Raw genomic sequence first — 22,819 nt, 5'->3', positions numbered from 1 at the left:
AATATCAATATAAATGTAAGAGTTGATATATAACGCCCAGTCCTCGAAGTTAAATGGGTAGAAATGGAAACTAAATGTTAAAGCAGCATGCTAATTATATAAGTATATTATGGTATAGAAAGTCATTATAAATGATTGTTTATATATAATTATATTATGGTATAGAGAGTCATTATAAATTATTGTTTATATAATTATATTATGGTATAGAAAGTTATTATAAACGATTGTTTATATAATTTTATTATGGTATAGAAAGTCATTATAAATTATTGCATTACTCAGGGCCTTGGCATGACTTGTTTTGTTGAACTTAGGCACTTAGCATGTTAACTTTTATTATTTCTTCACACTCTTTTCATTTAATTCTTCGCTCAGAACATTTCCAAACTTTTCTGAGATGTAAAATACCAACATGACTGTGAGTGTCTCTGCACGCTTTACAAACCAGACGAGAGAGGAACAACAGAAAAGAAAAACCCAAAACAGTTTGAGTCAGACGTTTATTTGTCACAGTGAGCATCAGTCAGGACAACAGCAGCGAGGCGTTCACTGTCAAACACGTTGCTTTCTGTTTCTGTCACTCTGCTGAGGCTGAAACTTCAGGCTGCATCTCCACCGCTACGTTTTGGTTTAAAATGAATATCTTCTGCTACGTTTCCCCCTCTCATTCCCCCTGCTCCGGTGTTTCCCCCTCTCATTCCCCCTGCTCTGGTGTTTCCCCCTCTCATTCCCCCTGCTCTGGTGTTTCCCCCTCTCATTCCCCCTGCTCTGGTGTTTCCGAGCCCCTAAACCAGAGACATTTGGAAACACTTGTGACCCGTTTTCGTTTGGAATCTGCGGGGTTGTGTTGCAGTGTCAACAGCCACAAACGGAGACCTTTGGCAATGCCGACACTGACGCCAACTTTTGGCTCAAAACTCAAACACTTAGAAACCAAAACGTAGCGGTGGAGATGGACTACATGGAATCATTGCAACAAGAAACATGAAGGAAGAGAAGTTTGTTTCACACTGGCGTCTCTTCCTTCACCTGGACCGTCTCTTCCTTCACCCGGACCGTCTCTTCCTTCACCCGGACCATCTCTTCCTGCACCTGGACCGTCTCTTCCTTCACCCGGACCATCTCTTCCTGCACCTGGACCGTCTCTTCCTGCACCTGGACCGTCTCTTCCTTCACCCGGACCGTCTCTTCCTGCACCTGGACCGTCTCTTCCTGCACCTGGACTGTCTCTTCCTGCACCTGGACTGTCTCTTCCTTCACCTGGACCGTCTCTTCCTGCAGAAACACAACAGAAAAAAAAGACAGACTCATATTAAGTGTCTGACAACATTATGGGATGGATCCCTACAGAGATAGACCTTTTAGTTAAAGAGTAAGATCCTTTTAGTTTAACATGAAACAGCCCCGAAATCACCATCACCAAATCCACCAGACTCCATGTAAATAATCAGGACTTTTAGCGTGTATAGAGCCAGCATATTTCCACCAGACTCCATGTAAATAATCAGAACTTTTAGTATGTATAGAGCCAGCATATCTCTACATGTAAATGGGTGGATTAAGGTTTTATATCAACCAAACCACAGTGGTGATTGTTGGAACAGTGGAAAGATGAACCAAGACGGCTTTTGGTAGTTTTATTTAGTTTCTGTCCACTTTGAATGAAGTGTTTTACGATGATAAAAGTGCTGATTATTTTCAGTCTGGTCGGTTTAGTGATGGTGATTTTGGCCTGTACACGGCAGCTTGTTTCTTGTTTAATACTGGACCAGTTTCAGAGATTGTTGTCCGATCAGACACAGAAACATGGGAACATAAGGTCCAGGATGAAAAACCTTCAGTGCTACATGTACAGTATATAAAGGCCACATGTTATATTTCAACAAATTTGGTGATCATTGGTCACTGTTTTCCGACCTTAAGCCACGTTAAGCTGTTTCCTATAAGCGTCAATGACTAAAATGCTTAATGTCAGATAACGTCCATAATAATTGGACTTTGGGTTTGATTTTTTGACAATTTTCAGTGGTTATGAGGAGCAATATGAGAGAGAAATTTGGTAATCACTGATTGTTGTTTAGGTACATTAAACCACGTTAAGCTTTTTCACGTTAAGCGTTTTAGAATGTCCCTTTTTAAATCTTTAAAATGTAAATTATAATCCTAAATGTAAAACATCAGAGACATGACGGAGGGAGAGAGAAACCTCGGGCGCAGCAGAAGATCTCTGATCAGCCTCCGCCTGCTGCTGCAGCTCCAACACGTCCCGTCGAGCCTGAAAAACCACAACGAACCTGTATAAATACCTTTAAACGGAGACTAAAAATCTACTTATTCAGTCTGGCTTTCACTTTATAACTAGGGTTGGGTATCGTTTGGGTTTTTTCCGATACCGGTGCTAAAACGATACTTTTAAAACGGTGCCGGTGCCTAAATGGTGCCTGAACCGAAATATATATCCATCCATCTTCGTCCGCTTATCCGGTGTCGGGTCACGGGGGGAGCAGCTCCAGCAGGGGACCCCAAACTTCCCTTTCCCGAGCCACATTAACCATCTCCGACTGGGGGATCCCGAGGCGTTCCCAGGCCAGGTTGACCTGGCCTGGGAACGCCTCGGTAGATCGAAAGCTTTGCCTTCTGGCTCAGCTCTCTTTTTGTCACAATGGTGTGATAAATTGAATGTAATACCACACCCGCTGCGCCGATTCTCCGACCAATCTCCCGCTCCATTGTCCCCTCACTCGCGAACAAGACACCAAGGTATTTGAACTCCTTCACTTGGGGTAAGGACTCATTCCCTACCTGGAGAAGGCACTCCATCGGTTTCCTGCTGAGAACCATGGCCTCAGATTTAGAGGTGCTGATCCTCATCCCAGCCGCTTCACACTCGGCTGCGAACCGATCCAGTGAGTGCTGAAGGTCACAGGCCGATGATGCCATCAGGACCACATCATCCGCAAAAAGCAGCGATGAGATCCCCAGCTCACCAAACTGCAACTCCTCTCCACCCCGACTACGCCTCGATATCCTGTCCATAAATATTACAATCAGGATTGGTGACAAAGCGCAGCCCTGGCGGAGGCCAACCCTCACCTGAAACGAGTCCGACTTACTGCCGAGAACCCGGACACAGCTCTCGCTTTGGTCGTACAGAGATTGGATGGCCCTGAGAAGGGACCCCCTCATCCCATACTCCCGCAGCACCTCCCACAGTATCTCCCGGGGGACCCGGTCATACGCCTTCTCCAGATCCACAAAGCACATGTAGACCGGTTGGGCATACTCCCAGGCTCCCTCCAGGATCCTTGCGAGAGTAAAGATCTGGTCCGTTGTTCCATGACCAGGACGGAATCCACATGGTTCCTCTTCAATCTGAGGTTCGACTATCGGCCGAACCCTCCTTTCCAGCACCTTGGAGTAGACTTTACCGGGGAGGCTGAGAAGTGTGATACCCCTGTAATTGGCACACACCCTCTGGTCCCCCTTTTTGAAAAGGGGGACCACCACCCCGGTCTGCCACTCCTTAGGCACCGTCCCAGACTTCCACACAATGTTGAAGAGGCGTGTCAACCAAGACAACCCCTCCACACCCAGAGCCTTGAGCATTTCTGGACGGATCTCATCAAGCCCAGGGGCTTTGCCACTGTGGAGTTGTTTGACTACATCAGTGACTTCCACCTGGGAAATTGACAACAATCCCCCATCATCCTCCAGCTCTGCCTCTACCATAGAGGGCATATTAGTCGGGTTCAGGAGTTCCTCAAAGTGCTCCTTCCACCGCCCTATTACCTCCTCAGTCGAGGTCAATAGCGTCCCATCCTTACTGTACACAGCTTGGATGGTTCCCCGCTTCCCCCTCCTGAGGTGGCAAACGGTTTTCCAGAAGCACCTTGGTGCCGACCGAAAGTCCTTCTCCATGTCTTCTCCGAACTCCTCCCACACCCGCTGCTTTGCCTCTTTCACGGCAGAGGCTGCAGCTCTTCGGGCCCTTCGGTACCTTGCAGCTGCCTCCGGAGTCCTCTGGGATAACATATCCCGGAAAGACTCCTTCTTCAGTCGGACGGCTTCCCTGACCACCGGTGTCCACCACGGTGTTCGTGGGTTACCGCCCCTTGAGGCACCTAAGACCCTAAGACCACAGCTCCTTGCCGCAGCTTCAGCAATGGAAACTTTGAACATTGTCCACTCGGGTTCAATGCCCCCAGCCTCCACAGGGATGCACGAAAAGCTCCACCGGAGATGTGAGTTGAAAGTCTGTCGGACAGGGGCCTCCTCCAGACGTTCCCAATTTATCCACAACCCGCAGGCGTGGGGAAGTGACCCTCTCGTCCACCGGGGTAAACTCCAACGTAGTGGCGCTCAGCCCGGGGGCTTGTGAGTATCCCCACACCCGCCCGGCGCCTCACACCCTGGGCAACTCCGGAGAAGAAAAGAGTCCAACCCCTATCCAGGAGTATGGTTCCAGAACCGAGACTGTGCGTAGAGGTAAGCCCCACCACATCCAACTGGTAGCGCTCCACCTCCCGCACAAGTTCCGGCTCCTTCCCCCACAGAGAGGTGACGGCAGCGCACCGAAATATATATATATAAAATATATTTATAATGTATATAATATAAAATATAAAAAGGGAGCACAAAATGACAGCTGGCGACATTAAAAAATGGCTTGTTTATTGCTAATATGGTCAAAATTAAATGATTGACTAATAATGCAATAACAATAACTTATAACAATGACTTATTCCACTAGTAAATTGCTGGTAAACAACAAAAACAAGCACCAGATGGGAAAAGGGTATTTTACAATAACTTTGAATGCACCATGAAGCTGGCAAGTTTCAAGTGAACGCACCGTCTGTGTTTTTCCGACGGCAGCTGCAGTCAGACTGTTAGGTCCCACTGTTGGAATTCTCTACAGGGAAATACAGTCACACTTTACACCGCTTAACGTAAGCTGTCAGCATTTAAAAAAACATAAAAAAAAGTGAGGCACGAAATGAGGCACCGAAATTTTCGTTCTTATTCGGTCTCTTTACTACCGTTTACGTCGGAACTGGTGCCCTGTTGGCACCGTGTTTCAGTACCCAACCCTACTTATAACTGTATAACTTCATTATTTGAACGTGTGGCTGATGTTGCAGATGTGACTCTGACCTGCTGCAGCTGTGCGTCCAGCTGCTGTCGCTGCTCCTGCTCCGCCTGCAGCCGGGCTGACATCTGCTGCACCTGAGACCGCAACTACAACACAAATATGTTTTATTCTCTGTTTCCTGACATGTTTTACACTCAACCAATCAGCTAACTAGAACAGTTTTACATTCAACCAATCAGAACAGTCATCAGATTCAGTCGCGCCGGCAGCCGTAATCCTGTGTCCGTGCGTACATTTTTTAAATGATTCTGTACAGCCAATCACAGGACTGCATCGTCAGCGTACTTGTTGAGTGAGGCTACATCTCCACTGCTACGTTCCCCCTCTCATTCCCCCTGCTCTGGTGTTTCCCCCTCTCATTCCCCCTGCTCTGGTGTTTCCCCCTCTCATTCCCCCTGCTCTGGTGTTTCCCCCTCTCATTCCCCCCTGCTCTGGTGTTTCCCCCTCTCATTCCCCCTGCTCTGGTGTTTCCCCCTCTCATTCCCCCCTGCTCTGGTGTTTCCCCCCTCTCATTCCCCCTGCTCTGGTGTTTCCCCCTCTCATTCCCCCTGCTCTGGTGTTTCCCCCTCTCATTCCCCCCTGCTCTGGTGTTTCCCCCTCTCATTCCCCCTGCTCTGGCGTTTCCCCCTCTCATTCCCCTGCTCTGGCGTTTCCCCTTCTCATTCCCCCTGCTCTGCTGTATTTCTTTATCTGGTCCAGAGTAACGTGTGAGAGAGTGGGCTGGCATTCAGACCTGTGCGAGCTCCTCGCAGCAGCTCTGCGAGACGCTGGCTTCCTCCAGCTGTTTCTCCAGCTGAGCCTCCAGCAGCATCAGCTGCTCCTTCAGCTGAGACACAAACAAGGAAGTAAAGTTATTTTATACGGCAGTCTTCACAGATACCAGTCACAAAGTGCTTTAAGGTCTTTTCAGACGGTACGCCACACTTTGCCGGGACATTCTAGAATGCTTAATGTGAAAAAGCTTAATGTGGCTTAAGGTCGGAAAACAACGATCAATGATCACCAAATTTCTCATGGCCATATCTTGTCATGAACACTTAAGCCTGTCAAATCAACTAAACCAACGATCCAACGATAATCCAACGATTATAGAAGTTATCTCACGTTAACGTTTTCTTCTTCATTAGCGCCTATGGGGAGGAAAAGGCTTAACATGGTTTAATGTACCTAAACAATGATCAATGATTACCAAATTTCTCTCTCACATTGCTCCTCATAACCACTGAAAACTGTCAAAAAATTAAACCCAAAGTCGCGTGAATCCGCAGGGTCTCACCGCGCGCCTCATGTGAACAGACAGATTAACGCTCCGAGAGTAAACGCCAGGCGATCAATGCTCGGTAACCATGGAGAGGTGCACTGCTGTATCGTGCCATGCAACTGAATGAGATTAGTTAACATTTATTTATAATCACAGGCTGATTTATAGTGGTAATCCTAGTCTTTCCTAACCACAGACCACTATTGTTGATAGCTAATATTAGCTACATTAGCATAGTCATAATTACTGACGTTACCTGATAAATCCAGTCTTGTGCCGATGCTCTGACAAGCAGAATCCCCTCTGTCTATGTCCTGATAACTGTTTATAAAACAGTTTTATATTTTAGGGAACTCACAAATAGAAGAATCTCTTGTTCAGTGATTTGTGTGTCGCTCGCGTAGGGAAACGTTCAACACAGGTCAACTCTTGCAGCGGGCGTCTGCGTGTGACGAGCACAAACGCGACAGTTTCACGGGATTGTGTACGCTTGTCGGGTCGCCTGTCAAACTGTTAATTACGACAATCGCTCCCCGTGTGAAAAGACCTTTATATAAAGTGAAATAAAACAAATAAAAGACATAAGAACACAAAAGGAAAACATAGATAAATAAAATCAGACAGCCATGAAAACCCTTGTCTAACTAAAAGCCTGTTTAATCTCAACATTAACCTCCAGAACCCACTGATCTCCTGGTTGGAGTTAGAAAAGGACGGAGAGGACAGACCTGCTGAGTGTTTTCTGTCTCCGACGTCTTTGACTGCACTTTGTCCTGCAGCAGTGTCAGCTGATCCACAACCTGTAGAAAGCAGCATCACACACGGAGTCATGGCATGGTTTTAATATATTACATGGGTGGGTGGGTAGGCAGGTAGGTAGGTAGGTATGTAGGTAGATATAATAATAATAATAATATTAATAATAATCACAGCTGGGCTTTTTACAAAGTGTTTGTTGCTTTTTTTTGGATGTTTTTGTCAATTCTTTCTTTTTGTAGCTTTATTATAACGTTTTATTGCCTCAAAACTGACTTTTAAAGTGTTTTTGAATAAATTCAATCAACATTGTTGTCACCTTTCTGGAGGGTTTGTACTGAAGTTTTTGTTGCTTTTTCAGATTTGGGTTTAGACCGTTTTTTTTTAGGTCTTTGTCTCATTTTTGGAGTTTTTCGCTTTTTCACTTTTTTTTTTGTTATTTTTTTTTACGTTTTTGTCTCTTTTCTCAACACGTGCAGACGTGTCCCAGGACCCCCCCCCCCCCAGAGTTATGCCCTTGTATAAATGTGATCTAAAACTCACTGTTTGTTTCTGCTGTTCGGTTTCGGACAGTTTGTTCTTCCAGACGTTTTCTTCTTCTTCAGAGTGTCGCTGCAGAGCGTGAAGCTCCGCCTCCTGTCGGAGGAAAACACAACCAACAAACAAGAGAAACAAAGGATAAACATGAGGGAGAAAACTATCCATCATAGAAGAAACTGTCCGACTTAGAGCTGCAAAGATTTAAGGATGAGTCATCAACTATGACATTACATTAATCTCCAACTATTCTGATAATGTTTTATGATAAAACAGGTAAACTCTGTGTGATGTCAGCTTGTTAAATATGAACATGTTCTAGTCTCTTCTCTCCTCTGGGAAAGGACACTGAAGATCTTTGAGTTGTGACATCATCTTGGACTTTTTAGGAAGCTCTGATCCACATTTTAAGGCCCTGACACACCAACCAGACGGCCGACCGTCGGCAGTAAAGCCAGTCAGACTGATCAGTCGGGTCCCTGAGGTCCAAAAAAATGCCTCAAAACACACTGAGGCGACGCCGACTTGAGAAACGTAATACGTCTCCATAGCAGCAGGCGGCGCTTCTCTGTATTATTTCCCAGAAAATGAAAACCGGCAGCTGATTGGACGAACGCGCCGAGTGGTTCTTTTTTCTCCGGAAATTCACAGCCAGACTGTCATGGCGGCTCGTTCAGAATACGATCTCATATTGGACTAAAATAGTTCACCGAAACGTGTTTCTGAAAACATTTTAAGAGAGAAATAGGCCGTGCAGTTGTTGAATCTGTCTTCATTTCAGATCAACAAAGGTTAGTTTAAAAGATTTTCATCAGATTTTGAGAGGCTCATCCGCTCGCCATTTCCGGGTGAGTCCCGACTGCCCTGTCCCCAACTGAACATGTCAGGTCGGCCAAAATGAAGGCCGACTGCTCCTCGGACGGACGACGGCACGGAACACACCGAACAGACTCGAGTCACGGACCTCGCCAGACGGTCCGATGGCCGATTATCGGCTCTGTGTGTCAGCGCCCTTAGAAACCAAACTACTCATCCATTCATCCAGAACATTATTCAGACATTGATTTGTTCGGAGCCCTAATTGACAGGTAATAATAGATTATGACAGATAGGTAGATAGATGGCCAACCCCCCCCCCAATAATCACAGCTGGGCTTTTTTATAACGTTTTATCGCCTCAAAACTGACTTTTTTTAAGTTTTTTTGAACAATTTTTTCAAAATTTTTTGTCACCTTTCTGGAGGGTTTGTACTAAAGTGTTTTGTGTTTATTTTCGGAGACCAAACAACTTATGCATTCATCCAGAAGATAATCCACAGTAAAGATAAATAGTTAGTTAGTTGCAGCCGTAGTCAGATGAAAACATGAAGTATACAACCAGTTATAGAAGAAGTCTCTCTGATGAGAGAATAAAGTCCAGTTGCTCTTTCCTTGGATAACTATGACCCAGATAAACCTTCACACATAGAGATTATTTTCAGGTTTATCAACATGAAGTTGTTACCGTTTCCTGCAGCAGCTTCCTGTTCTGATCCAACTCGGTCTGCAGTTCAGTCTGTTTCCTGTCGGCCTCCGTCAGCCTCGACTGCAGCTGAAACACAAAATATATCTCGTTTACGGACTCATTTCTTAACCCTCATGTTGTCCTCGGGTCAAATATGACCCATTTTCAAAAAAGTTTCTATATCAGAAATTTGGGTTTCAACCAAAAAAAGAAAGTAACGTGGATGGTTAAATAATAGGGTAAATAAATGATCAGTTCACTACCTCATTGAAATTTGTAGTTTTATTCAATTTTATAGCATTTGAATTTTTTTTTTATAAAAGAAAGTTGAAAAAAGTGACAAAAATTCTGGGAAAAAAATCACAAAAACACCAAAAAGCGCAGAAAAAAAGGACAAAAACATTGGGAAAAGTGACAAAAGTGTTGAAAAAAAAAAGTTCAATTTTGACCCAGAAAAACTAAAAGTGGTCGATGGGAAGACAACACAAGGGTTAACTTCTTGGAGAAGTTCCTGAACACGTTTCTTCTTGAATAATTCCTCGAGGTGTCTGTATTCTTAGTGTCTGAACAACATTATAAACGCAACACTTTTGTTTTTGCCCCCATTTTTCATGAGCTGAACTCAAAGATCTAAGACTTTTCCTATGTACACAAAAGGCTTATTTCTCTCAAATTATGTTCACAAATCTGTCCAAATCTGTGTTAGTGAGCACTTCTCCTTTGTCGAGATGATCCATCCACCTCACAGGTGTGGCATATCAAGATGCTGATTGGACAGCAGGATTATTGCACAGATGTGCTTTAGACTGGCCACAATAAAAGGCCACTCTAAAATGTGCAGTATTACTGTATTGGGGGGGTCCCGAAAACCAGTCAGTATCTGTTGTTAGGGTTAGAAAAATGGGGGGCAAAATCAAAAGTGTTGCGTTTATAATTTTGTTCATTATATCTTGTGTTTGTGAGGAGAAATGTGTCTTTACCTCAGAGTGAGCGCTCTCTGTTTCACCTTTTCTCTCCTGAACTTTCTGAGTAAAAAGCTCGAGCCAGTCGCTCTGCGGAGGAAGAACATCGGCTGTTAACGTCTTTCTGCTGCGTTTAACTCGGAGACAACAAACTGAAACATGACAACAACAATAATAATAAACTCATCACAGTCTTTAAATGTTTACAATCTTTTCTAAAACAGTTATGAATCGCCATAACTATTCCTCACTTGTTCTTTGGTTTGAGGGTGATAATTTATAAGTTACACACCTCCCTATATAAGTTACATATATATATATATATATATATATATATATATATATATATATATATATATTATAAATCTAAACAGGAAACAACCAGAACAACTTTTATTCTGTCAAAATATTCAGACTTTTTTCTTGGACCACACTTTAAAACATCGTAACGGTCCCTTTAAGGTAAAGCGCTGAAGATATTCTAAATATAGAGTCCACTTAAAGGGAAACTTTGCTGATTTTGTCGTGGCAGTGTGTGCAGACAAACGGTGACCTCATCATATCCAAACCACATGTTAGCCTCCTGTTGTCCTCAGGTCAAGTCTGACCCCTTTTCAAAGTTTTCTTTATCAGAAATGTGGGTTTCTTTCAACCAAAGAGCCCAAAAATAACATGGATGGTTCCATGCAACGCTCTAATGAAAAAAGCGACAAAAAAACAGCAGAAAAAAGCGTTGAAAAAAAACATCAAACGAGGCAATAAATGTTTTAAAAAACTTCAAAAATGTTGAAAAAAACATTTCAATATATGTCGAACAAACGTGAAAAAGTGTTGAATTCCAGTTTTGAGGCGGGAGACGAGGGTTAAAACATCCCTACAGTCCCTTTAAGGTAGAGCGCTGAAGATATTATATATTTACACTTAAAGGGTCTCAGTGTCCCGGCGGTGTGTACAGACTAACACCTTCCCTCCCTGGCGGTGTGTGCAGACAAACGTATTCCCTCCCTGGCGGTGTGTGCAGACGAACGTCTTCCCTCCCTGGCAGTGTGTGCAGACGAACGTCTTCCCTCCCTGGCAGTGTGTGCAGACTAACATCTTCCCTCCCTGGCAGTGTGTGCAGACGAACGTCTTCCCTCCCTGGCAGTGTGTGCAGACTAACATCTTCCCTCCCTGGCAGTGTGTGCAGACGAACGTCTCCCTCCCCCCCCGGCGATGTGTACAGACTAACACCTTCCCTCCCTGGCGGTGTGTGTGCAGATGAACTTCTTCCCTCCCTGGCGGTGTGTGCAGACTAATGTATTCCCTCCCTGGCGGCGTGTGCAGACCAACGTCTTCCCTCCCTGGCGGTGTGTGCAGACAAACGTCTTCCCTCCGTGGCTCCAGCTATCAGTTTGTTTTAACACTTGATACTTATTGTGCAAAGGAACCGTTGTATATGGTTATAGCACGGCTATGAACCAATCAGACTGCTTGATTTGATTGATTTATAAATATAAATATATAAACACGAAGCAGCCGACCAACCTTCTCCGTCTCCACAGAGACGCCGGGAAACAGAACCTGCAGCGACGCCTGGAAGTCCAGACGCAGGGACGCAAACCTGGACTCGGCTTCAGTCTGTAAAGATACTGTTACAGTTAGTTCATTACACAGCAGTACTTAGTTACATTACACTACAGCGCTGGAATGTTTCAGATGTTTGATATTTGTTAAACTGACCAGCGCTGCTTTAAGCTCCGCCTCTCGCTCCTCGCTCTGACGCTCCGCCGCCGAAAGCGCCACCACTTTGTCCTGCAGCTCCTGAGCACAACACGAAGGAAGAAAAGTCAGATCTGCTCCGTCATAAAGAACTTTAATAAAGTCACAGAAGACTTGATAAACACGCTTAGAGTGTCAAAACTGGACTCACAGCAAATCTTAATGTTGGACAGTTATGTTATGTTCAATAATGTATCCGATCTATTGTTTTAGAAACAATCTTTTTACCTAATCTCACTTTACTTCTACTTAAAGTTTGTATTTCATACTTTAGCTGTGTTACTACTTTCAGCACAAAGCCCGACACAAGTGTCTTTGCTAGTTTAAGACCGACGCAGTTGTTAATTTCCCGTCCAGCGCCCATGTTGTTTAAATATCAAATGCACCTGCACCCATCTGTGGCCTGTGGGCGTGCTGGTCTTACAGGGAGGTGTGTTCAGGTGCATTCTGGGTGTGCTGGTCTTACAGGGAGGTGTGTTCAGGAGCATTCTGGGCATGCTGGTCTTACAGGGAGGTGTGTTCAGGTGCATTCTGGGCGTGCTGGTCTTACAGGGAGGTGTGTTCAGGTGCATTCTGGGCGTGCTGGTCTTACAGGGAGGTGTGTTCAGGTGCATTCTGGGCATATTGCTATCTTGAGGTAGCGGGAAGTGATCGCTCCATTGACCAACAAAAACCTGGTCTAACCCCGAAGAAGTTGGGGAAAAACACTTCCAGAACCAGAGCCGTTAATAAAGAGGGCGGTCACTGTTGAGCTCTACAGGATGTTAAGGTGTGTGATTTGGACTCACGTTGCCGTGGTTACGAGCCTGCTGCAGCTCGTCTCTGAGCGTGTGCAGTTCTTCCTCCAGACGCAGCAGCTGAGAGTCTTCCTCCAGACTGACAAACACAAAACTCAACGTCAGACACGGAACACAAGGAACTCCACGTCAAAACGTAACATCAGTGGCAGACACGGCAAAACCATTTTTGGTTACTTTAAAATATATAAAAAATTCAAACAAAACGTGAAAAAAAACCTTTAAAAACACCTTAAAACAAACCTCTAAGACAAAGTTAAACAGAACATAAAAAGTGTTAAAAAGCGGCGTCATGGAGCTCGTAGGTCTCCCAGTATCGTACGATATCTGAGGTTCTGGAGTTACTGGGAATGCTTTTAACTAAACGTAAAAAAAAGTTTAAAAAAATAACCTTTCAAATGGCTGCTCGGACTCCGTCTCGCTTCCTGATCCCTGCAGAGAAGAACAAGAAACAGCCACTGTTAGAACCTCACAGGCTGTTTTTAACGTTATGATAAAGAAGATCCATATATATATATACACTGTTTATAATATAGGTTTGTTTAAAATGTCTTGTAGAGTTAAACTGTGTGACATCATTGAGAGTAAACATAATAAACCACACTATTTTAATAACAGAAATTCAACGTCAACGTGAGAAGCCTCTTTGAGACATGCAATAATACAGTCAAAGATATTTGACTTTCTGATTAAATAAAAGCATGTTAATAAACTACATGTTTGGCCCTCAGTGAAGTTGATTTTGACCCCTCTGTTCTACTGATCTGTTATAAAACAGATTAAAACATGTGAAATGTGACTTTAAGTATTTTGAAGAGAGCGATCTTTGGTGTCAAACTGTAAACATGATGATGATTGTTCTGTGGATCCAAACGTACGTCTTTCTGCGTCTGTTCCCCGGCTGCTGCTGCTGCTTCTTCTTCCTTCACTCTGAGGACACAAAGAAACTAAATCTCAGTTTTTATTGAATGCGGTGAGCTGCAGTTCCTCTACCGGCCACCAGATGTCACTGTGATCAAACTCTTCTATTGTCTCACTATAGGAGTTATTTTATACCTTCACACAGGGCTTTAAATTGCCAAATGTGGGTAAAAATGACCTTTGGCGGTTAACGTTGTTAAGTTACGAGCCAGTTTGACAGGTGATGAGGAAGGAAACAACACTGTCTGTTTGAATCGGCAGGCTGCAAAAAATTTGAGTCAGTGTTGCCAGATTGGTCTGTGTTTGGCTTGGAAATCCGTCAAGAAATTTGGGCAGTTTTTGCTGGCATGAGGGCTTTTGCTCAATCTACGGATTGTACTTCTGCATGAGGACACCAAGAGAATAGAAGTGGATCAAGAGGGAGAGCTGCTTTATGGTACCCACCAGCAGGAATGTTTATTGGTCTGGAGCCGTAAAATTGGGTTAGGTTTTCTACGTTTTGAGCGAAAAAGAATACCACAGCTCAAGTCCCAGTTAAGGCGACAGCTTGATTGTGGGATATGTCTGGAGTGTTCACTATCGTCATCCGTCATGCAGGTTTGCAGGAGGGCCACAGTCTGCTTGTGGTCATGATGAGTTGTGCATTTTGGCCGATTTTGGCCGATTTTCCACCAGTTTGTGCCATAACAATGGGTGTTACCAGGCAATGTGCAAATCAGGGTCTACCCTCCTATCCAGAAGATGGTGGTAATGGCAAAAGCTTGATGGACTTCACCGACTTACACTTCCATTTAGAGTCCAGGCCATTGTTTTCGTCCAGAGCCCTATCTTACTGAAGCCTGGATAGCTCAGTTGGTAGAGCATCAGACTTTTAATCTGAGGGTCCTGGGTTCAAGTCCCTGTTCAGGTGATACGTTCATTGTGTGAAGTGTCTGTTGTGCTTCTTATTGTCAGTTTTGTGTGGTTCGGTTACGAGCTACGTTGAAACCGAGAAGACAAAAGGAACGGCGCGGAACAAACCAGAGTAACAAAACGTGGAGCTGGAGCTATATTTTGGGAGATGAGAGCAAAAGAGGAAGGCTGCAGAAATGGGAGACAATGAAGATAAAAGAGGAGGAAAAGAAGTAAAATTTGGCTATAAAATCTGATTGGTTGGTATCTTTAAAAATCTACTAGACATGTTAGCAGGTGACACTAAAAGTTAGTGTAAAGCAACATCTATGATTGCAATAATAAAAAGAACTTTTCAAAATGTATGCAAGGATATATTTTTACCATTTTACAAATCCCTGGTAAGATCTCATCTTGAATACTCTAGCTCCGTCTGGTGTCCATATAAATTAAAATATATAGAACAAATTGAAAGGGTCCAGAGAAGATCTACTAAATTAAATCCAGGAATAAAAAATATGTCGTATGAAGATAGATTGAGAAAATGAAGTTTACGACTCTCATATTTAGGAGATCCAGAGGAGATATGATTCAGGTGTATAAGCTTGTATAGGGAATATATGATGTAACAGTTGAGCCTTTCAGTTTTGGAGCAATAGGTATGAGACACGAGGGAATTCTTTAAAACGTTACCCTAGAACTTGTCTGTCTGAAAAGAGAAAGAACTTTTTCACACTCCGTGCGGTAAAATCATGGAACGAGCTTCCAGAGAAGTTGTGCGTTCCCCTTCAATATATTCTTTTAAGAATAGGCTGGATGCATTTTGCCTGTCAAAAGGTGTAATGTATAATTATAAAGCTTGTCAGTAATTTATGTAACTTATTTATGAAATCATGAAATTAATGTGTTTTATGAAAACAACATGTTAAAAATATATGTTGAGTCTGGATTAGAGGATTTTATATCCTGTACCAGAATTTTTTTCAATAAATTTCAATAAATAAAGCCTTCATATATATCTATGATATACTTTAAGGACGTATTCAATTGTGTACGTTCTGTGTTTCTGACCTCTGTGACTGTGATGATGTCAGCAGCTGTAGCTCCGCCCTCAGCTGAGTGAGCTCCGCCTCCAGAGAGCCGACCTGCTCGTCTCTGCGCTGCACACTGACAGGAAGTAACACAGGAAGTCAAACTACAGTCCGACACAACATCTACACTCAAGTATTAGTTTAATAAAGTGAGAGGAGGAGAGTTACCTGTTCTTCAGCTGCTCGACTTCAGACGACCGCTCCACCTGCACACACACAAGTTGGAAAGTTACAAACAATTTAGTTTATTTTAGTAACAGTCTCCTGTCGGAGAGAAGCTCGGGGAATGTGTGGGTCAAACCAGAAGAAGTCGCTCTGGAGGAAAGTTTGCTAATATATTCACAAAATGGGTTCGGGCTTTCAAAAAGCTGTCAATCAAAATGTACTTGTGTGGCTCGGGCCTTGTCGGGCAGAACTTTTAAGGCCCGATTACAGCTCTAATCCAGGTTATTACCTGGACTGCAGCCTGGTTCTCCAGCTGGACCTTGAGCTCCTGCAGTTCCGTCTCTCTGGACACCAGCGCCCCCTGCAGCTCTGAGGTACAAACAGCAGGAAAAATAGTTTCTGGTACATTTGGATGAGATGCGTTCCATCACGTGTGCTGAAGGGAGTGGGTTAGTTCCTGTGATAATTCCCAGACTAAGACATAGTTCCTGGGACTATTTCGTGGAAAAAAAATGCAGTTAGATGTGAGATACACTTGGTATGGACCAGGGGTAGATGCACAGATTGTTTAAATGTACAACATGTACATTTCTGCCGCTAGGGGTCTTTCAATCAAAACAATAGATGTTGTGAAGTGGGATTATGGGAGTTGTGGTTTTCATTGTTTAAAACGATTGCCGATTAAAATATGGATAGGATAGATCATTACAGTTTTATCCATGTTTAGTAACGCTTTTTTCATGTCATTCTGGTAGAATAGCTGTAGTTTCACCCACATATTTAGGTTTTCTTGATTTGATTTGTATTGGTAGCTAACGTTAGCTAGCTAGTTGACCAGTTAGCGAGCAAACAAGCTAACGTTAGCCACTCAGCTAAAACCACAATAATCACAATATATTGTGGTTGTGTGTCACTTTTTGGATGTTTTCAGAACCGGGGAGAAAAGGGTTTGTTGTAACGTTACTCCACACCGCTGAGAGACTAACTTCTCTTTACTTTGTGTTTGTGTGGAGACGCGGCGGCCATCTTAGATACAGTCTATGGTTTGGACTAATAGACTCTGGAAGCACAAACAAAAACAAATCAAGCTTCTCACACTTTTTGCTCTTGTTATTACAGAACTGGTTAGCATTCGTTAGCATTGTTGAAACCACGGTTCTGAGTTAGCTACATGCTAACAGAAACACTCACCGCTGACGGCAGCAGCTTCCTGCTTCGACGCGTTCAGCTCCAAACGCACTTCCTCCAGTCGCTTCTGCAGAGCACGCTCAGTATCCTCACGGACCAGCTGCACAAACAGACAGAAAACAAGCGTCACTTCCTGTTAGCCGCAGCTCCAACGTCAAATTGGTTGTTTAACCCTCCTGTTGTTCTTTCTTTTCAAAAGGTTTCTATAACAAATGTATAAAAGAAATAATGTGGATGGCTCCCTACAACGCTCTTTGCAAGTTTTATTAAATTTTATAGCATTTTAATTTTTTTTTTTATAAAAGAACGTTGAAAAAAGTGAAAGAAAATGTCGGCAAACGCTTTAAAAACTTGGGGGAAAAAACACAAACATGACAACTTTGAGAAAAATGACAAAAACTTTGAGAAAAGTGACAAAAACATCGGTGGAAAAGCAACAAAAGGGTTGAAAAAGACGACCAAAACGTTGAAAAAAAAGTTTAAATTTTTACCCAGAAAAACAAAAGGTTGCATGGTCGACGGGAAGGCAACACAAGGGTTAAAATAAGGAAACTACAGAGAGGAAACTACACATGTAGCTGCTGGGTTTGTGTTTCTGACCTGGGCTTTGGCTAGTTCTTGCTCGGCGGCAGCCATCTTGGCCTCCAGGCTCTTGCTGCGCTCCTCGTCGGCCCGCAGAGCGTCGGTACGCTCCGTCAATTCTCGACCCAGACGGACACAGTCCTGCCTGAGACGGGCCAGCTCCGCATTCTGCCTGCAGGGAGAGTTAGGGTCACACAGGATGATACAGGCAAAGCTGGTAGACTGACAGCAGTAAACTCTACGTCAACTACGAGTCCCAGAGAGCATTGCTGTAAGAACCATCCAGTCAGAGAGCTTCAGACTCTGTTGGTGAGTATCTAACAGGGGTGTCATGATTCTCCAAAACCATGATTCAACGATGGTAATGCCACAATGGGAGCCACTAGATGGCAGAAAGGAACTTTACACTAACAGTTTGAGTGTCTCTGAGTTTACGATGTGCACATGAATGCACCATGGAGTCCCGTCACTGTCTGTGTGCTTCTTAGCGTTTGCCCTAATTAAAGCGTAACTCTCACCAAAATGCAACCTAGGGTCTTTTTGTAAATGTACCTGAGTCAAACTTTCGTTTAAAAGCATATTTAGGACGAAATCGCCACTTTTAAGATTTACTGTATTCTCATTTTTAGGTCAAATGGCCTTTTGAATGGGAGTGCTAGGGGCACTACTATGCTAGCCTCAAAATATCTATTTTAAAACCACTAAGAAGGCTCGACACAACATGAGACTTTGCTCCAAGTATCACCAGGAGCTCTACACCTTAACCAAAGCATTGACAACATTGTTTATGTTCAGAGAGTTTACTAAAGAAAGGTTTTAACAACTTACTGTAGCACTCCGGCTGCTACCACCTCGGCAGTCAAAAGGAGTCGCTATCCGAATGTGAATGAACGGACTCCATATGAGGCTCCTTTTTCAACTACGAGGTTAATATTGTTTTTCAATGACGACAAAACAAGAAATAATCCGTGCATTTATATGGAACTAAGCTTTAGGAGCTTTCCATCTTTACTCTCCTCCCTCTTACATTGCATTTGGAAATCGATTGTTTTTGACTGACAAAATGGCTGCGGCCGGAAACAACAGCAGCTACGGTGAGTTGTTAAAACCTTTCTTTTTAGGAAACTCTGGCTACACAACCAATGTTGTCAATGCTTTGGTTAAAGTGTAGAGCTCCTGGTGATACTTGGAGCAAAGTCTCATGTTGTGTCGAGCCTTCTTAGTGGTTTAAAAATAGATATTTTGAGGCTATCATAGTAGTGCCCCTAGCACTCCCATTCAAAAGGCCATTTGACCCAAAAACGAGAATATGGTAAATCTTAAAAGTGGCGATTCCGTCCTAAATATGCTTTTAAACAAAAGTTTGACTCAGGTACATTCACAAAAAGACCCTAGGTTGCATTTTGGTGTGAGTTATGCATTAAGCTGGATGTTGGCGTGAATGCTATGTACAATTAAGAAACTGATAACTCTGATATGACACAAGTTAAGAGGTTGGTCTTTGGAGAACGTGTTGGTTAATGTATAGCAATGGCAGCTGCTGCTCATGGGTACTTTACCAACTTACAAACCTAACGTGACTTGTGTGTTACCTGCTCTCGGCCTGGCTGGTTGCCTGGTTCAAGGCGTCTCGGAGGATGGAGTTCTCCTGCTGCAGTCGGGCCAGCTGAGCGTTGGGACCGTTCTCCAGCTGTTCCTGCAGACTCCCGATCTGTTCCAGTTTAACAACCAGTTAGCTAAACGTCATACACATTGCATATCTGTGCCAGCTAACAACTCGTTAGCCAGAACTCCACACCTGAGACTTACAGTTTTTTCCAACTGCTTACACACAAAATCTCTTCATGTCACACGAGTTTTGAAACCTCTCACTCAAAGTGCAAAACTACACACAAAATCTCCAAAACTAGAAGCTATTTCTCAGCCTTTCACTCAGTTTCCAATCGCATAAAACACTTTTTTCAAAACATTACACACAATTCTCTACCTAAGACACAAAAATCTAACAGGAAGTGACTTGCTTTCCTTTTCCAAACACAACCAATCAAAATGCTACACTTATTTACCAGGGCCCACACACACACACACACACACACACACACACACACACACACACACACACACACTCACACACACACACACACACACACACACACACACACACTCCTCACATGTGCAAAGACATTACTGATCACTAACCAATCACTGCTTTAGTATAGGCCTATACAGAGGTCAAAGGTCAGATTACCTGTTTAGAACAATGGATGCCAACAATAGACAGAGAGCAAGAGGAAGAGGAGGAGGAGGAGGGAAGAAGATAAAGAAGGAGAGCCATCTCTGATGAGATCAGGTCCACACTTATTCATCATGTGATCAACCACGGATTGACCAATGAGAGAAGCCCATCTTGAGTAGCTTTACAGTGGCGTCCATACTTCAAATGCAACTATCTAATGACTATTTCAGCATTACAAATCAATCAGACTTAGTTTTGCACAATACCCCCCCCCCCCCCCCCCCCCCGCCCCCCGCCCTGACACATACACACACACACACACACACACACACACACACACACACACACACACACACACACACACACACACACACATATTCTTTATTCTAAAAATGATACCTTTGGTTTACATATGTCTGTAGTTTTGTGTTCTTGTTTCATACTACTGTATACAACACTGAGCTACTCTTACAAACGTGATGTTTTGCCCAATCAATATTTTGTTTTACTGTAACATTATATTGTTGTTTACACTCTCAGCAGATGACTTTCTCTCTAGAACATTGCAAATGTAGATACAGGCCTATGAAAGTTAAAGAACTTTAGATTTAGAACAACAGTGTGTACATGGTATATCCCAATATTTACTATTATGAAAAAAGTGTTTGCCATTTGATGCAAATGCTTCATTTTGAGATGTGTTTATGGCATTTTGAATGCAGTTTTTCATTTTGAAGGAGATGTGAGGCATTTTGCATTTTGTGTGTGCACTTTTGGGAATTGTGTAGAGTTTTGAAAAAAGGAGACATAGTTTTGAAAACGTGTGTAAGCAGTTAGAAAAAACTGTAAATTCACTATCAAAACAAGTGTTTGTAACGATCAGCATTCAGAGACCTAACAGACTCGTAATTTGCCGGAGACCTGTGACTTCACTTGAACCTGCCCTCAAGCACTAAAGATTTGACTCAAACTTGATGTCTTCCTGTTTCCTGTTGCTCTGGTCTCAAAACATCTGGCCAAAGGACTACAGTTGAAAATTAGCTGGCTGGCTAACACTGGCACATTTACAGAAATGGTGATTAATGTGCATTGTCCTAAATAAATAAGAAAATGACTTGGACTTGCCTTCAAGAACTTCTAGACTTGATCGAAGCTTGCTTTGATGACCCACTAAAGAACTTAAAGTGGGTTGAACCCTACCTTCTGGTTGAGCTGCTGCGTATGTTTCTGGTGTTCCTGGTTGGCTGTCTCCATTTTGGCCCGCATGGCGTCGACCTTCTGAACCTGAGCACTCAGCTCCGCCTTCAGACGGGCATCCAAAGACGCCGTCTTGGATTTCTCTGCACCAAGTTCCTGAAGAAGGAAACACAGCAGGCCAATAACTTCTTGACTTCTTCCTATGAAAAATGGAAGGTCTTAAGCTAACAACGATGCTTTACACAGCATCTTTTTGGACTTCTTTCTGCAGATTGATAGATGCCCTCCAGAGGGATCAGAACTGCGTCCATGGCAACCCTTGACCAATCAGCAGAGCTGAAGGGATAAATCCTGCTGGCTGGCTGGCTCGCCTTGCTGGCTGGCTCACCTTGCTGATGTCTCGGAGGCGACTCTTGGCGGCGGCAGCGGTCTCCTGCTCGGCGGTCAGCAGCTTCTCTTTCTCCTCCAGCTGTTTCTTCAGAGTGGACAGTGCGTCTCCTTTCTGACAAGCCTAAAAAGTCAAAAAGACTCAACTTTACTGTTTGATAAATGAAATATATTTAACCCTTGTGTTGTCTTTCCATCGACCATGCAGTTTTTCTGGGTCTGGGTTTTCTGGGTTTTGGACGTTTTTGAAGATTTTCCAGATGTTTTTGTCCCTTTTTTCGACGTTTTTGAAGCTCTTTTCAACATTATTTCATCAATTATTTTCTTTAAGTTCTATAAAATTGAATAAAACACCCAAATTCAATGAAAGTAGTGAACTGATCATGTATTTTACTTGTGAAGAGCATTGTAGGGAACCATCCAAGTTATTTCTTTTTCACAATTTGTTTGAAAGAAAACCCAAATTTCTGATATAGAAACGTTTTGAAAATGGGTCAAATTTGTGGCCGGGTAGGGTCAGTGGGTAGAGCAGGCGCACATATACTGAGAGGTTTATGCCTCGACACAGAGGTCCAGGGTTTGAGTCTGACCTGTGACAATTTCCTGCATGTCTTCCCCCCCCCTCTCCCCTTTCTCACCTAGCTGTCCTGTCAAAATTAAAGGCGGAAAAGCCCAAAAAATAATCTTTAAAACGACTAAAACTACTTTTGAACGTCCACATGTTCCACCAAAACAAGTTCCTTCCTGAGACTATTTAGCAGAGGCACCATGGCTCCGTCTGGAGCTTAGCCCCGCCCACGATGATTGTAATTGGTTTAAAGAAATGCCAATAAACCAGAGTATGTTGTTCCCCATCCAGGAAGGCTGTGTGGACTAGACAGACCCTCCTCCGCAGCGCTGTGGAGGAGGAAGGTCTGGCAATGCGAGAATAGTTAGCAGTTAGTTGATAAATGCGTTGTCCGAAAAGCCTAGTCTACATATAAAATATTTCTGTTGACATGAATTATTAATATACCATATTGGAGCAGATGTTCCTATACTTATGATTATGTCTTTAGTGTACTTGGTCATATGTTACGGTTTGTGTCTGAGTTGTATCTACCAGCTGCCAGGATTCGTGGCGGACTCCAGCCTTCTTGTTCAGGACCTCGGTGAGTTTGTGCATCTCGTGGTCGCTGAGCGTCATGGCGGAGACGGCAGACAGCAGCTCGCTGTACGGCAGCAGCAGGGACGAGTCCACAGAGTCGCTCACTTAAAGAGAAACCAGGACCAAACACAGCCCTCCGTTCAGCTCAGTTCAATTTATTCACAAAGGTTTAAAGACAAGTACAATCATAAGACATAATGCAGACATGTGAAATGGGACACGCTGCTTTTTGAAGCTTTTGTAAAAGGGGCCCAAACACTAGAAAATAATATACATTATAAATA

At 43.5% G+C, this 22,819-nt stretch overlaps 2 protein-coding genes, 1 non-coding gene and 1 pseudogene across 9 annotated transcripts in view; 3 read left to right on the top strand and 1 right to left on the bottom strand.

The window, feature by feature from the left end:
* LOC116048142 overlaps nucleotides 1–22,819 on the top strand; it is a 568,688-nt pseudogene that overhangs the window by 394,371 nt on the left and 151,498 nt on the right.
* Nucleotides 1–22,819, top strand: part of LOC116049154 (CD209 antigen-like protein E) — a 236,056-nt gene that overhangs the window by 146,812 nt on the left and 66,425 nt on the right. The gene's annotated exons all lie outside the window — the stretch shown is intronic.
* rrbp1b (ribosome binding protein 1b) overlaps nucleotides 850–22,819 on the bottom strand; it is a 27,961-nt gene continuing 5,991 nt past the window's right edge. The window contains exons 4-26 of one of the 7 annotated variants that reach the window (XM_031298536.2): nucleotides 22,491–22,639; nucleotides 21,390–21,512; nucleotides 21,005–21,157; nucleotides 19,161–19,279; nucleotides 17,587–17,740; nucleotides 16,990–17,086; nucleotides 16,088–16,167; nucleotides 15,802–15,839; nucleotides 15,614–15,709; nucleotides 13,609–13,660; nucleotides 13,122–13,162; nucleotides 12,722–12,809; nucleotides 11,895–11,975; nucleotides 11,700–11,792; nucleotides 10,194–10,265; nucleotides 9,214–9,300; nucleotides 7,716–7,808; nucleotides 7,145–7,216; nucleotides 5,889–5,981; nucleotides 5,158–5,241; nucleotides 2,210–2,278; nucleotides 1,180–1,278; nucleotides 850–1,032 (exon numbers count right to left, since the gene is read on the bottom strand). In XM_031298536.2, the coding sequence (XP_031154396.1) occupies nucleotides 1,009–1,032; nucleotides 1,180–1,278; nucleotides 2,210–2,278; nucleotides 5,158–5,241; nucleotides 5,889–5,981; nucleotides 7,145–7,216; nucleotides 7,716–7,808; nucleotides 9,214–9,300; nucleotides 10,194–10,265; nucleotides 11,700–11,792; nucleotides 11,895–11,975; nucleotides 12,722–12,809; nucleotides 13,122–13,162; nucleotides 13,609–13,660; nucleotides 15,614–15,709; nucleotides 15,802–15,839; nucleotides 16,088–16,167; nucleotides 16,990–17,086; nucleotides 17,587–17,740; nucleotides 19,161–19,279; nucleotides 21,005–21,157; nucleotides 21,390–21,512; nucleotides 22,491–22,639 (2,057 nt within the window). In that variant the 3' untranslated portion in view covers nucleotides 850–1,008. Of the gene's footprint in view, nucleotides 1,279–2,209; nucleotides 2,279–5,157; nucleotides 5,242–5,888; nucleotides 5,982–7,144; nucleotides 7,217–7,715; nucleotides 7,809–9,213; nucleotides 9,301–10,193; nucleotides 10,266–11,699; nucleotides 11,793–11,894; nucleotides 11,976–12,721; nucleotides 12,810–13,121; nucleotides 13,163–13,608; nucleotides 13,661–15,613; nucleotides 15,710–15,801; nucleotides 15,840–16,087; nucleotides 16,168–16,989; nucleotides 17,087–17,586; nucleotides 17,741–19,160; nucleotides 19,280–21,004; nucleotides 21,158–21,389; nucleotides 21,513–22,490; nucleotides 22,640–22,819 lie in introns of all 7 variants that reach the window. The other 6 variants (XM_031298537.2, XM_031298535.2, XM_031298533.2 and 3 more) reach the window with 6 other exon arrangements.
* Nucleotides 14,489–14,561, top strand: trnak-uuu. The gene has a single exon. It is a non-coding gene; the product is annotated as a tRNA-Lys (tRNA).

Source organism: Sander lucioperca, chromosome 4 (assembly GCF_008315115.2).
Source record: "Sander lucioperca isolate FBNREF2018 chromosome 4, SLUC_FBN_1.2, whole genome shotgun sequence".
NCBI classification, from domain to species: domain Eukaryota; kingdom Metazoa; phylum Chordata; class Actinopteri; order Perciformes; family Percidae; genus Sander; species Sander lucioperca.
This window is presented reverse-complemented; position numbering and strand designations above follow the sequence as displayed.